This window comes from Sinocyclocheilus grahami, unplaced genomic scaffold (genome assembly GCF_001515645.1).
Source record: "Sinocyclocheilus grahami isolate Dianchi unplaced genomic scaffold, SAMN03320097.WGS_v1.1 scaffold249.1, whole genome shotgun sequence".
NCBI classification, from domain to species: domain Eukaryota; kingdom Metazoa; phylum Chordata; class Actinopteri; order Cypriniformes; family Cyprinidae; genus Sinocyclocheilus; species Sinocyclocheilus grahami.
The window spans coordinates 226967-241692 of NW_015505428.1; the positions used below are offsets into that span (position 1 = coordinate 226967).

Consider the following 14726-nt stretch of genomic DNA (forward strand, 5'->3'; position numbering starts at 1 on the left):
TATCTATCTATCTATCTATCTATCTATCTATCTATCTATCAGTCTGTGTATCTATATATCTATCAGTGTCTATCAGTCTATCTGTCTATCTATCAGTCTATCTGTCTATCTATCTGTCTGTCTGTCTGTCTGTCTATCTATCTGTCTGTCTCTGTCTGTCTGTCTGTCTGTCTATCTATCTATCTATCTATCTATCTATCTATCTGTCTGTCTGTCTGTCTGTCAGTCTGTCTGTCTATCTGTCTGTCTATCTGTCTATCTATCAGTCTGTCTGTCTATCTATCTGTCTATCTATCTATCTATCTATCTATCTATCTATCTATCTGTCTATCTATCAGTCTATCTGTCTATCTATCTATATATCTATCAGTGTCTGTCTGTCTGTCTGTCTGTCTATATATCAGTCTATCTGTCTGTCTATCAGTCTGTCTGTCTGTCTGTCTATCTGTCTGTCTGTCTATCTATCTATCTATCTATCAGTGTCTATCTGTCTATCTGTCTATCTATCAGTCTATCTGTCTATCTTTCTATCTATCTGTCTGTCTGTCTGTCTGTCTGTCTGTCTGTCTGTCTGTCTATCAGTCTATCTGTCTGTCTGTCTATCTGTCTGTCTGTCTGTCTGTCTGTCTGTCTGTCTGTCTGTCTGTCTGTCTATCCATCTATCTATCTATCTATCTATCTATCTATCTATCTATCTATCTATCTATCTATCTATCTATCTATCTATCCAGACAATGATATAAATGAAATATTTTCTGTCAGGATCTCAGTGGACTGGAAAGACAGTGAAGGTGTTTTATTCCTCAAGGAGGAGCTGAGGAGTTTGTCTGAGGAGCTGGCTCAGTGTCAGGTACAGTATAGTACACTTATTTATTTGGTCAAATAAATCTTTTGTCTGTTTTCTCTGTCTCTGGCAATAGGGATGATGGTCCTAAACTATGTGTAAAATAATCTAATATTCTAAGATCATATCAGAAGCCCATATTAAGTTCTTCCTTAGAATATATATATTTATTTTAATATATATATTATTATTATTTATTTTTTCCCCCTACAGTTGCAATGCTAGCAGGAAACTCACGTGACTTAATCCTCCTGCACATTGTTAAATCCCCAGCAGGTGGTGCCTAAAAACAAACACCTGCATTGTCAACAGCATCTCAAACGTGTAATCATTATAGACGAAGCAACCCATATTACTAATATATCATCATTTCTGAGCTCATAGCTTCCTTACAGACATCTAAACACCGATCTTGGTAACTGCTAATTAAGAAGAGCCCTCAGTTACTCGCTGTACAGCAGTCAAAGCCTTGCTCTGACCTGCATCATCATCGTCGGCGGACTCTGTCGAGCTGTTCTCGCCTGCGGTTCACAATTGATTTTTCTCCATTTCACTTCTATTGACAAGCATGTATTTATAAAGCATCACGTATCATTTATGTAAAAGGCGCAGTGCCTGTCCATCGACTGCCATTAACTGCAAAATGTTTCTAGTGGACCTGAGAATTATCAGGCAGGCAGTTTTACTTTATTAATATTTGTATAAATAGCACCATTCAATGAGTGCGCTCATCCAGTGGGCATTCACGGTCTGCTGTATGAGATAAATAATTCATCAATACGACTGCCTTTCAACATATCAAACACCTTCCATTCCACGAGAAAATCCCTGTAATGTGCGGGAGCTGCTCAATCTTCTGATGTCGTGAGCTTAAGCACTTGTGAAGAGACCACCTGTTTGATGGAGGACTCTTCTTAATTTGTCATTAAACACAATGAAGACTAGGAATTGTGAGATCTCTATTTCTTTTCATTTGCACAGCCTCTCTCTCTCTCTCTCGTGCACACGCTACTTTGTATGTTTAGCCCATGGTCTATCAAGGTCTGCCTGCACCATTTAGTAAATAATTAATTAGACACTTTTGAATAGGGTTTAAAATTCATGTACTAATTGGACACCAGCAGATTCTGCAGGGATTTATGACTTTAATCTTATAATGATGTGGACATAATTTAACAGATAATTTTATATTAAGTTGATCTGGTATAATTCTGTTTTTTTTTTATTAATGTCAGAAAATGTAGTTTTTAGATGTCTCTCATTAAATGTAATGTAGCTTAAGAATCTTTGAGAGCTTTTTTTCCCGGAGACACTGAATTGTAAGCGTGTCTTGCGTCTCTCTGACGCCACTTTCTTCTTCAGCCAGCGAGTGAGTTCAGATTTACTCTTCAGTCGTTCTTCTATGAATAGGATTACTCTGATTTAATTTCTTTTTGGTTCATTTGTTAGAGCAGAAATGTTTCATGCGTTTTGTTTGATTTCAGTATCGGTCCACTCTATGATATCATTTACTCATCATTTCCCCATTGATTAGATCACATGATGTTTGGCAGAGGTTTTAAAATATTAATAAGCCATTGTTAATCAGTTTCTGTCTATCTAAAAATTGAAAACTAATGTCAAACTACTTAATGGGCTTAATAGATTAGACCAACAAAAAAAAAATCTGCAAAAATCAGATGCCGTATGGAAGCAAATTTCTGCTGCTGAATAAAAAAACAAAAAACGTAATTATGACTTTTTATCTCACAATCTCAGAATTGCGAGAAAAAAATGTCAGGTTTGTAAGATAAAAAGTCATAATTAATTTTTTTGGGTTTTTTTATTCATAAAAATGTATTATTATTTTTTATTATTTTTTTATAAATAAGCTCTCCATTGATGTATGGTTTGTTAGGATAGGACAATATTTGAAAATCTGGAATCTGAGGGTGCAAAAAAAATCTAAATATTGAGAAAATCATCTTTAAAGTTGTTCAAATGAAGTTCTTAGCAATGCATATTACTAATCAAACATTAAGTTTTGATATATTTACGGTAGGAAATGTACAGAATATCTTTAATTAACATCCTAATGATTTTTGGCATAAAAGAGAAATCTATAATTGTGACCCATACAATGTATTGTTGGCTATTGCTACAAATATCCCCCAGCGACTTAACACTGCTTTTGTGCTGCAGGCTCACATATGAGAATATAAATGCAAAGTAATGACTGGAAATTGCTCATTCGGAAGCTGCTTTTAATAATGTTGTTGTTGTGTTGGCTTCTACAGATGAGGAGTTCATGTGGTTCAGGTGGCCCTTTCTTCTACTGAATCATTATGCTTTTGCGTCTCAGACTTGAAATAAATGCTGCTTCTGACACGTGAAATCCCTGATTTGCGAGCACTTGGGCAGCGGTGTTCTGCAGGGGTGTGTGTGTCGAACGCAGTTATGAGAGAACCTGAGAGCAGATGATGATCTAAACCCTCTTATCCTCCCTCTCTCCTCATCTAAACGCCTCTTTGAGGGATATACACTAGATTTAACATGACTTATGACCCTCGAAGAGAGTGTGGGGAGCTGCAAAAGTGGCATGGGAACGCGAGAAAGAGTTCAAATCAGCAATGCCATTGTCATGCCGTCTTTCAGAAGTTATGATGATGATGATAAGAGGTGCAGATAAAGCAGTATTCCGCACATGGGGGGAAATTGAGGCCAGTGGCGTGGCTTGGTGTAACGGTTGTGTATTTATTCGGGCGAATATGAAATGGTTCTTTCCACCACCTGATGAAAGGTCAGAGATGTGGAGAAAGTTGTTGCTTGCGCGAAAGTGTTCCTCGATTCTAAAAGCGCAGGCAGGCTATGCTCTCTCCGTATCCCTCACAAACCTCTTCGCCAACAAACCGAGCTGCTCCTCAAAGAACTGGCATCGCTCACCTGAGGGCCTGTGCATACATCAGCTCCGCGCCACCCGGGACATTGACATGATAATTGCTCTGGCTCTGAGAAGCGCACAGGCTTCTGGGAATTCTGGCCGGTCTGGTAGCGAGCGAACGCTTGGCTTGGGATACGGTTAACATCAGCGAGCTTCAAGGCAGCGGCGCTCTCTGAGGACAGCCGTATCATGTCAGATGTCCTCGGGGAGAGAAAGGGTGGAGGAGATTGAAAAAGTGAACCAGGGAAAGGAGGATCCCAGGTGAGTGGCAGCTGTTCAAACAAACTTGCCCCAATTGTGATTCTTTTGTCTTTCCCCCCCAAACGCCCGCTAAAGAGGGTTAGATGCTGAAAGGAAAGGAGTGTTTGTGTTCCCCAGTGAGTAGTGTTCCTGGTTTGATATCCTGATAATTACTGATACCTGGAGACTGGAGTTATATTCCATCATTCCCTGTTGACCCTCTGCGGTATAAGCTCAGAGAGCGCTCTGAGTGCTTTAAATGCATGTTTCTTCTCCCACAGCATCCAGTCTATCCTGCAGTGTTTTATCTCCTAACCGAGCATCACCGTTGCGTCATCCCAGATAGATTTTCCAGTGTGAATGGCTGAGGCCGGCCGATCGCTTCTGTATGCTGTCACTGCCTTTAATTTTGCTCTTTTGTTGTACTAGAGAAAAGCAGAAAGCTGAGAACAAGGACAGGAAAGTTCTGGAGATCCTTCAAGCAAAAGACGACAGAATCCGAGAGCTTTACTCGACTCAAACCACAGCGCAGCCGAGAAACCTTCGGCTCTCCTTGTTTAATGAGCACCTCTGACTGCTTGATAGATCTGCTTGGATGACAGCTAATGATGAAGCCGTGTTGTTAATTCACCTTTAATCATGCCTCTTAATGAAACATCTGTCAGTCGGCTTCGTTAGGAGCTCTTTCTCTTCAGCAGCAGCGTCCGTCAAACGTGTCCATGCAACACGCACACGCTTCATTTGAGTAAATAAGATTAGCCACGGCTTGATAACCCATAGCGGAGCAAACCGGAGCTTGCTAAACACCGCAGCTCCGACGTCAAGGCAGTGTTATTAATAGAAGGTTTTTCATAGCAGGAATTACGTTTAGCGTCAGCAGCACCGTAGATATGAACACCTAGGTGGCACATTAGCAGCGATCGCTAATTACAGTGATGCGTCTGCAGGTCTGCCATATTGGAAAGGTCAAGATCCGCTTGTAATTGCAAGGAAGTGAATGTCAGATGACAGGCGTGCTTTGCTAACAGTCCCTTCTTACCGATTTTCACAGGATTTGGTTTGTCATAAATGTCAGATGGTTCTGTGTGTTGTTCTGTTCAAAATGGAAGCGTATCGGTAAAGTCAATGATCTGAAGCAACTGTCTGATTCTTGAACATTTGAATAAAATAAGGTTGTAAACCATAAATTAACTTGAAGATTGAATAACAGTCAAATATAATCTGTTTTATACAGTAAATTGGTATAACGGGTGGACCTCTAGGGATAAACCTATTGTATAAACGATTGTACAAACTGGGTTAAATGACCTGCAGAATGCTAACATTATATAAACCATAAATATAAGATGGCAGATCTGTTGACACAGAGCTATGTGTTCATATCTATGCTCAGCGATTCCTCAGTTCATTTCAGATTCAGAACCAGCGGTGCAAATGTTTGAAGTTGATATTTCAGTATGCTGTATTATGAAGAGATACAAAATCTTTCCTTCTGTCAGCTTTAAGTTTCACCGGCCAGTTAGTGGAATACGGCCATCGTGCCCTGTTTGAGAAACTCATTAATAGTCAGAATGCTGGGTACCACTCAAAACCACTGGCATTCGTCTCGTCCAGATTTTGCGCCAAACGAACCCAAATGTGATTAATTGCTTTTTCCTTCCTTGGCCGTGTGATGGTCTGCTGAATCCTCATCTCATCTCTGCGTTTCCACACTAACTTTGACCAGCTTTCCTCTCACCCCCCCCCCTTCCATTACCCCTCTTCTTCCATTTTTGTAACATAATTAGCTTTCATTTTTGAACTGCACTGGGGATTTCTAATGCTAATCTCTCTGTCCTAGACCTCTTAGCTTCTTTAAACCTCTTTTCCTACCAAATGAGAAGGACTGGGGTTAAAACAGTGCTTGCCTACCTCATTATCAACATTTTGAATTGAGCTTCGCTTGTGCTATAAATCTCTATTAAAACCTGCATGTGCATGGTGCGCAGACTGAACATAAGTTCTCTATCTAGAAAGATTCAAGTGATTTCTCCCAACATGGCAGTTAATTGCCTCCCACAGCTCAGGGTTATTTTTGAGCTATCAGCGTCGAGTCGACACAACCTGTTAAAGTGCGTGTTAGCGATAGGAGCGCGTTATCGCAATATCGGAGATCGTAGAGGGATAACTGTGACCCATAGTGAATCATTAACTTCGTCAACTAACTCTAACTATTAGTAGACTTAGTTTAGGGTTAGGGTTGGTAGAATATGTCGATGTACTTGCAGAGTTTCTTATAGTCAGTCGAATGTCTGTTAAAATAAAGTGTCAGCAGATATTAAGCACACAGTCGACTAATACTCTAATGACTTCTAGCTGATAAATTACTTCTCAACAGTTGTCTAAAGGCTACCCTCAAAATAATCTAACTGATATTACTATAAAAATACTTCAAAGCAAATGTGCCATATTACACGTTTGTCTGATCTGATATCATCTTTTCATATTTATTATTAGTATTATTTATAAGTGGTCTTTGTCTGCTTTAAGTAAAGTAAGTTACTGACCACATTATAAAGCCTTTTGGATGTTTTCATGAAGACTTTGTATTTGTCATTTTACAGTAAAAACAGTGATAAGATGTTATTGTGCAGATCTTAAACAATGGCTGGATATGAGACTTATAATCCATTATAACTATGGGAAATATAATCCATTGTAATTTAAGTGTGTTGATTGTGTGTTATAAATCATCACACTCTGAAAAGCTCACGATTAAGTAAACATTACAATGCATTAAAACGGTTGTTATGATTGCTCATGAGATGAAACAACCTATAATAAGGTTTTTTTTTTATCATGCATTAAGCATTCATTATAAAGTGTTGCCTTTCTGGGTAATTAAACAGGGTCTCGTGTTCTCAGTCGTAGTAAGCAACAAGCCACCTCTCAGTATAACAAATGTGACATATTGCTACTCTATCATCACTTTTCGGACTCAGTCCACAATGATTTCTTCGGAAACCGATTACAGTTTCGGCCAAATATTACCCGTTGCAATTCCGACATGTAGCTGCAAGTGAACAACTGAATCATTCTAGTTATCGTGCTTTATCGTGTCGCAGTACAGCACCACTAATTCCCGCGTCCCGCTTGCAAGAGTTTAGCGCTACAGGACGCTTCCCCTTCTCCGTATCACGCAGCAGCTGACCCCATTACAGAAACTAGCTCTCAGTGCTGTGAACACTCATACCCAGATTGCTTGTGACTAACGGCTGTCTCTCACGATCACCCGTATGGCTCTTTAAACAGAAAGTGACTGCACAGGAGCAGGAGATAAACAGCCGGGTCCAGCGGTTGCGTGGCAGTGCGGTCTAATGAAGAAAGAACTGGCAGCTCTGCAGCACACACTGGGGAATAAGAGTCGACAACTTAAGGGTTGGACAGATTTCCACTGGCACCACTTGTAAAGCTCTGCCTCTGTGCCTGTGACACCGGGAAGAGAGGGAGGAGAAAAACTGACAAGCCCCTGGAGGCAATCGCCTACGGCCTCAAAATCCCGGGTCGGGGCGCCAGCAACAGCGGAGCTCAGAAAAGCAGCAGCTAACGTTCTCCAATAAATACTTAATGATGGCCGAGCAGGGGAAAAAGTGCGTATGTGATGTGGCTTCTACTTAATTACCTTCTGATGGGACTGGCATGATTAATTGATAAAGTGAAGATCTGGGGAGGATGCGTGTTTGCAGGGTCTCTCTTAGCAAAGGGAGAGCGAGAGCTCAGCATCAAAGGCAGGCTGGCAGGACTAATGGGCCTGTAGTGGAGCTTTTCTCATTAGAGCTAAAGATGGCTTACCTGCGTGGGTTCGGCTTGCCCTGCCAGCACAGGTAAGCTCCAAACGCCTCCCTTTCATCCCAGTGCTGCGACTGACTCTCGCTCGCTGTCCCCCGGCAGGAAGTGAGGAGGAGGGCAGGCGTGCCCTACAGGAAGCCAGGCAACAATTAGATGCTCAGCCGGAGCTGGAGAGACTGCGGGATCAAGAAGCCGTCAGCAGTTCCAGAGTCAAGGTAAGGTCCCCCGCTTTGCACCCCGTTCTTCTTTCTTCATGTAAATGAGCTTGTCTCACAATGCGCAAATGTTAAATATTGATAGATATGTTCGGCGGGGGGGCTTCCCCACTCAACAGTGGGATAGTAGTGACCAGAGCTGTTTTACATGTGGCCTGCTGTCGCGGTACACAGCGACTCGGACGGAGCAGGAGCATGTTCCATAGGGCCTCGTTCAGCATTGTGTATGTTTAATAAAGCTTGTGTCACTCAAGCACCTGTGTGATTACCTGCTTTACATACAGATTTGTGTTCGCAGCTCTCTACGGGGAAGGGCCGAGGCAGGTCTGTGTGGACCTTAAACTCTAACTAGTCCAATTAAAGCAGACTGTAGTGTTGCTCAGACGGTGTCCCCTTCCCTCCTGCGCTCTCTGTCTCTCTCTGCGCTCCTGTCAGCGCTGGCTAGTTTTTAATGAGGGCTGGCCTGTGCTCTCACCGGCCCGAGCGTTTGATGCTCGGCATCTGTTTGCTTCTCATTATCTCCATCAGCTCCTGTGATACGCTGCTGATAGGCTTCCCGCTTTAGCTGCTCGTGCTTTCCTTTTCTTCTGTTGTCTGTCTTTTGTTCCTCTTTGCTGTGTGCGGTCAGCTCCCTGTGAGGAGGTTCGGTGACGCATAAGAGTGTCCACAATAAAGAAAAAACAAGTCTTTTAAAAATGGTAGTTTAAGACTTATGTCTTAGAAATGTGTTCATGTTGGATTTATATGACTTTTAAAAATATAATCTCTTTATACCATTTTTGGAAAAAAAAAAAAAACGTTTATATTTATGATTCAGCAGTGTCATGTGGTGTTTATTATTATAATTATTTATTTGTTTATCCATTTTATTTATTTTTTAAAAATCTTGAATTATTTATTCATAAAAATGCCAAAGTTGTTGGGGAGTCACACCACTTGACATTTAAGTCAAGTTAAACTTAAACAAAAACCTTATTAGTTGTATGCATCATCTTACTTGTCAAACCCTTACACTTAATCAATAAATGGAATCAGAATAATAAGACAGTATAGGCTGTTACCAGTCTAATTAAATCAGTATAAAGAAAATCAATATTTGCACTGCAGAAGCTGCATCTAAAGCAGCATTTATATGTATTTGCACTGCAATTACAACGGCATAAATAATGCTATGAGATGTTTTATTAATATTTAAAAAATAATATTTTGGATATTGACACATGAAATTATTTTGTTTTAAAATTGAAATTATACCTTAAAATAAGAAACTAAAACTTAATGGGTGAGTCATTTATTCAACTGATTCGTTCAAATGGCTGATTAACTCATGAATCAAAGCAAGTGAATGGATCATTGAATCTTTTTTATGAATTCATCATGAAAACATTAATTTGTTATAAACACTGATTCATTCGGGAGCAAGACACCATTGTGTGTCGGTCAGAGACGCAAAATAGTTACATTGTGGCTTTGTTTGGAACAGTTTTCTTTGCCGAAACAGTGTAAATACAGACGTTACTGTGTCTAAAACGTAACTCACAATATTACCTATTTGTTTGCTGAACAGTTGTATTAAACCAAATCATATTTGCAATCATGCAATTCAGGAGCTATGCTTAACTATATCATATAGAAGTACAAGACAAAAAACTCGTACAGGGCCATTTTTGCCACAATATATTGAATTTTGGGAACATTCTAACTGCATTTTAATGGGTTACATCATGCATTCGCAAGGCCTTTTAGTTTTTTTGCAAAATTACTCATTGTCAGCTTCCACATTGTTAAAATAACAGCTACGATATTATCGAAGACAATGCATATCTCACACTCATAATTCCAGCATATTTCCTACATATTTGTTGAAACACGTGACTCTGTTGGTCGCACCACATGATTTTGATTTTGAATAAGCAGTGAGACACAATAATAAAAGATTTTATTCTCAAGAACTTGCTTCAAACGGAGTTTTAATTCAGAAAGTAAAAATGTTCATCACCCTACATTAGGTATGAATTGCATTGTTAACGGATTTCTGAATAAATGAAAATGAATGTCAGCTGTTCAGAAGCAGACAGGACGCGCTGGAGACCGCTTTGTCCCTTCAGCTTTCCACCGCAGAACGGGAAGGAGCTGACAAAGAACAACAGCTCTGTCAAATCAAGTAAGCAGCGCTCGCACAGATCTGGCTGCGTTTGGTTAACCCCGACCGTGAGCGGTGTGTCCGTGTGCAGGTGTGTCTGGAGCATGCAGGAGAGCAGGCCCAGCTCATTCAGCAGCTGGAGGGTCTTAACCTGGACACGCAGACAAGAGGAGACCCACACCGCAGACACGTCTCCTACCAGACGGTACAGGAGCGCATCTGTTGTGTGAACTCTGCGGCTGTCCTCACAAGCGAACACGGCGCCCTGGGGGGGTGAACTTGTGTTCTAGCAAGGACTTAACTGCATTAACCGAGCTTGTCCTTCACTGTCTGTTTGTGCTGCGACAGCTCCACAGCGAGCTGAGCGTGTCATACCAAGCCCTCTGGCACAGCTGCGGAGCTTCACAGCAGCCGCGGGGCACGCTGAGGTGAGTCTGTGTGGGGAGCACCATGACAGATTTACATCACGCTCAGTGCCCTTTGTATGCAAAGCAAGCTGAATGAGCGCTTCAGCAAAACCACACACCGTTCGCTTCCTTTTCTCCTCTTAGTCTAACCGCATCCATAATAAATGGAATGCCTTTCGGAAAGAGATGAATGGGAGGAGATTTTGTTCATTTTTGCAAGACTTCATGCTGTCTGACAACTCCAAAGCATTGGCATTAACCCTGCCTGAACACTGCCAGAGCTCCTCTCAGCAGATCTGCATAGGGACGCAATCAGTTAATGCCTATGTCTGCATATACACTACCGCTCAAAAGTTTGGGATGAGTAAGACTTGTAATGTTTTTTAAAGAAGTCTCTTCTGCTCATCAAGGCTGCATTTATTTGATCAAAAATACAGAAAAAACAGTAATCTTGCAAAATGTTTCTCTTTTAATATCCTTTCAAATATAATGTATTTCTGCGATGCAGCGCTGTATTTTCAGCATCATTCCTCCAGTCTTCAGTGTCACATGATCTTCAGAAATCAGTATAATATGCTGATTTATTATTAGAATTATCAACAGTTGTGCTGCACAATATGTTTTTGGAAACTGATACTTTTTTCAGGATTCTTTGATGAATAAAAAGTTAAAAAGAACAGCGTTTATTCAAAATATAAATATATTCTAACAATATAAATCTTTGCTGTCACTTCTTATCAATTTAACACGTCCTTGCTGAATAAAAGCTTTCATTTATTTTAAAAAAAGAAAGAATAAAAACGTACCGACCCCAAACTTTTGAACTGAAAAGATTTCTATTTGAAATAAATGCTGTTCTTTTCAACTTTTTATTCATCAAAGAATCCTGAAAAAAGCATCACAGGTTCCCAAAAAAATATGAAGCAGCAACAGTTTCCAACACTGATAATAAATCAGCATATTATACTGATTTCTGAAGATCACGTGACACTGAAGACTGGAGTAATGATGATGAAAATACAGCTGCGCATCACAGAAATACATTAGAATAGAATAGTATATTAAAATAGAAAAACATTATTTTACATCATAATAATATTTCACAATATTAAATTTTTTCTGTATTTTTGATCAAATAAATGCAGCACTGATGAGCAGAAGAGACTGCTCATCAGTGTTAGAGGGCCTTTTTTAAAAAAAAAGAAGACAAGGGGTAAGAATAGAATTAGAATAGAGAGTGCTAGAGTTAGAGGGTCAAATGAAGATGCTTTTAGCCACTTCTTGAAGATGGCTAAGGACTCAGCTGCTCTCATTGAGTTGCGCTGGTCATTAATCTAATTAATTTAATGCATTACATATATATATATATATACAGTGGGTACGGAAAGTATTCAGACCCCCTTAAATTTTTCACTCTTTGTTATATTGCAGCCATTTGCTAAAATCATTTAAGTACATTTTTTTCCCTCATTAATGTACACACAGCACCCCATATTGACAGAAAAACACAGAATTGTTGACATTTTTGCAGATTTATTAAAAAAGAAAAACTGAAATATCACATGGTCCTAAGTATTCAGACCCTTTGCTGTGACACTCATATATTTAACTCAGGTGCTGTCCATTTCTTCTGATCATCCTTGAGATGGTTCTACACCTTAATTTGAGTCCAGCTGTGTTTGATTATACTGATTGGACTTGATTAGCAAAGCCACACACCTGTCTATATAAGACATTACAGCTCACAGTGCATGTCAGAGAAAATGAGAATCATGAGGTCAAAGGAACCGCCTGAAGAGCTCAGACACAGAATTGTGGCAAGGCACAGATCTCGCCAAGGTTACAAAAAAATTTCTGCTGCACTTAAGGTTCCCAAGAGCACAGTGGCCTCCATTCCTTAAATGGAAGACGTTTGGGACGACCAGAACCCTTCCTAGAGCTGGCCTAAAAAGTTAAAAAGAACAGCGTTTATTCAAAATATAAATATATTCTAACAATATAAATCTTTGCTGTCACTTCTTATCAATTTAACACGTCCTTGCTGAATAAAAGCTTTCATTTATTTAAAAAAAAGAAAGAATAAAAACGTACCGACCCCAAACTTTTGAACTGAAAAGATTTCTATTTGAAATAAATGCTGTTCTTTTCAACTTTTTATTCATCAAAGAATCCTGAAAAAAGCATCACAGGTTCCCAAAAAAATATGAAGCAGCAACAGTTTCCAACACTGATAATAAATCAGCATATTATACTGATTTCTGAAGATCACGTGACACTGAAGACTGGAGTAATGATGATGAAAATACAGCTGCGCATCACAGAAATACATTAGAATAGAATAGTATATTAAAATAGAAAAACGTCTCAGGTTACTTATGTAACCATGGTTCCCTGAGTAGGGAACGAGACACTGCGTCCTCTAGGGGTCGCTATGGGGAACGCCTCGTCGTGACCCGTGTCTGAAGCATACATTGAAAAAACACCAACTCGTTGGCCGGCTACAGCCATGACGTCACTACCGGTGCGACTCCAGTATAAATCGGCGCCGGGAGCTACACATCATTCACTTCTTCGTCTTCATTGACTGTTCTGTTTGAAGCGTGCATTTTCAAGGAAAAAGTAAGAGCTATCTATTTATTATGGCGAGCACTAGTAGAGCATTTAGAAGGTGTGTGCATCCGTGTCAGCGCTATTTGACACCAGATGACACACACGATTTATGTGTTGTTTGTTTGGGCGAGGAGCACGCACGCGATGTCCTCGAGGGGGCAATCTGCGTGCATTGCGAGTTTTTTCCAAAGAAAAAACTCCGTTCTCGTTTGTCTCTCTTTTCAAGTAAAGAGGGGCAGCCATCTGCTCCCCGCGCTGTCACTTCTTATCAATTTAACACGTCCTTGCTGAATAAAAGCTTTCATTTATTTAAAAAAAAGAAAGAATAAAAACGTACCGACCCCAAACTTTTGAACTGAAAAGATTTCTATTTGAAATAAATGCTGTTCTTTTCAACTTTTTATTCATCAAAGAATCCTGAAAAAAGCATCACAGGTTCCCAAAAAAATATGAAGCAGCAACAGTTTCCAACACTGATAATAAATCAGCATATTATACTGATTTCTGAAGATCACGTGACACTGAAGACTGGAGTAATGATGATGAAAATACAGCTGCGCATCACAGAAATACATTAGAATAGAATAGTATATTAAAATAGAAAAACATTATTTTACATCATAATAATATTTCACAATATTAAATTTTTTCTGTATTTTTGATCAAATAAATGCAGCACTGATGAGCAGAAGAGACTGCTCATCAGTGTTAGAGGGCCTTTTTTAAAAAAAAAGAAGACAAGGGGTAAGAATAGAATTAGAATAGAGAGTGCTAGAGTTAGAGGGTCAAATGAAGATGCTTTTAGCCACTTCTTGAAGATGGCTAAGGACTCAGCTGCTCTCATTGAGTTGCGCTGGTCATTAATCTAATTAATTTAATGCATTACATATATATATATATATACAGTGGGTACGGAAAGTATTCAGATATATATACAGTATATATACACGACTGCATATTGTATGAGTAATTTTACAATGAGTAATAGTGTATTTAAATATTTGTTTGCACATGTTCATTTTAAAGTGTTTTATTTGTAATTTATTTAGACAAAATAGTACCATTTTGATTGCAGTCATTTGACTATCATCAACCATAACATGAAAATAATCATCTTGTCAGTATTGATCAGAATGATTCAAATATGAATTGAATGTAATAAGAATAAAAAATAAAGCCGGTCTTCATCTCTCTGCAGATTTAGGATTTCATTGTTTTCATTGCTCAGCTCCAGGTTTGCACTCCTTTCGTACTTGAGGACTTTTATTTTGTCCTAGAGACTCCTGAACATCTGACGGAATGACTCCCACAGATAGTTTATTAGAGCTGAAATTATCAGTCCGTGCTTGAACTTTGAGGAAAATGGCTTCATGTGGATGAAGTTGTGTGTTTTGTAGCAGTCATGTAGATCGTTGCTGAAAGTTTAGCAGATAGTTCAGTTAGTAAGTACAACTATGCAAGGTTTCCACAGTGTGTGAGTGTGTGTGTGTGTGTGTGAGAGAGAGAGAGCGTGTGTGTG

The 14726-nt window shown here is 39.5% G+C and overlaps 1 protein-coding gene across 1 annotated transcript in view; it reads left to right on the forward strand.

The window, feature by feature from the left end:
* The window catches only part of LOC107598274 (centlein-like), a 31230-nt gene that overhangs the window by 1855 nt on the left and 14649 nt on the right, over positions 1-14726 (forward strand). The window contains exon 2 of the mRNA XM_016289569.1: positions 763-850. Coding sequence (XP_016145055.1) covers positions 763-850 — 88 coding nt within the window. The remainder of the gene's footprint in view (positions 1-762; positions 851-14726) is intronic.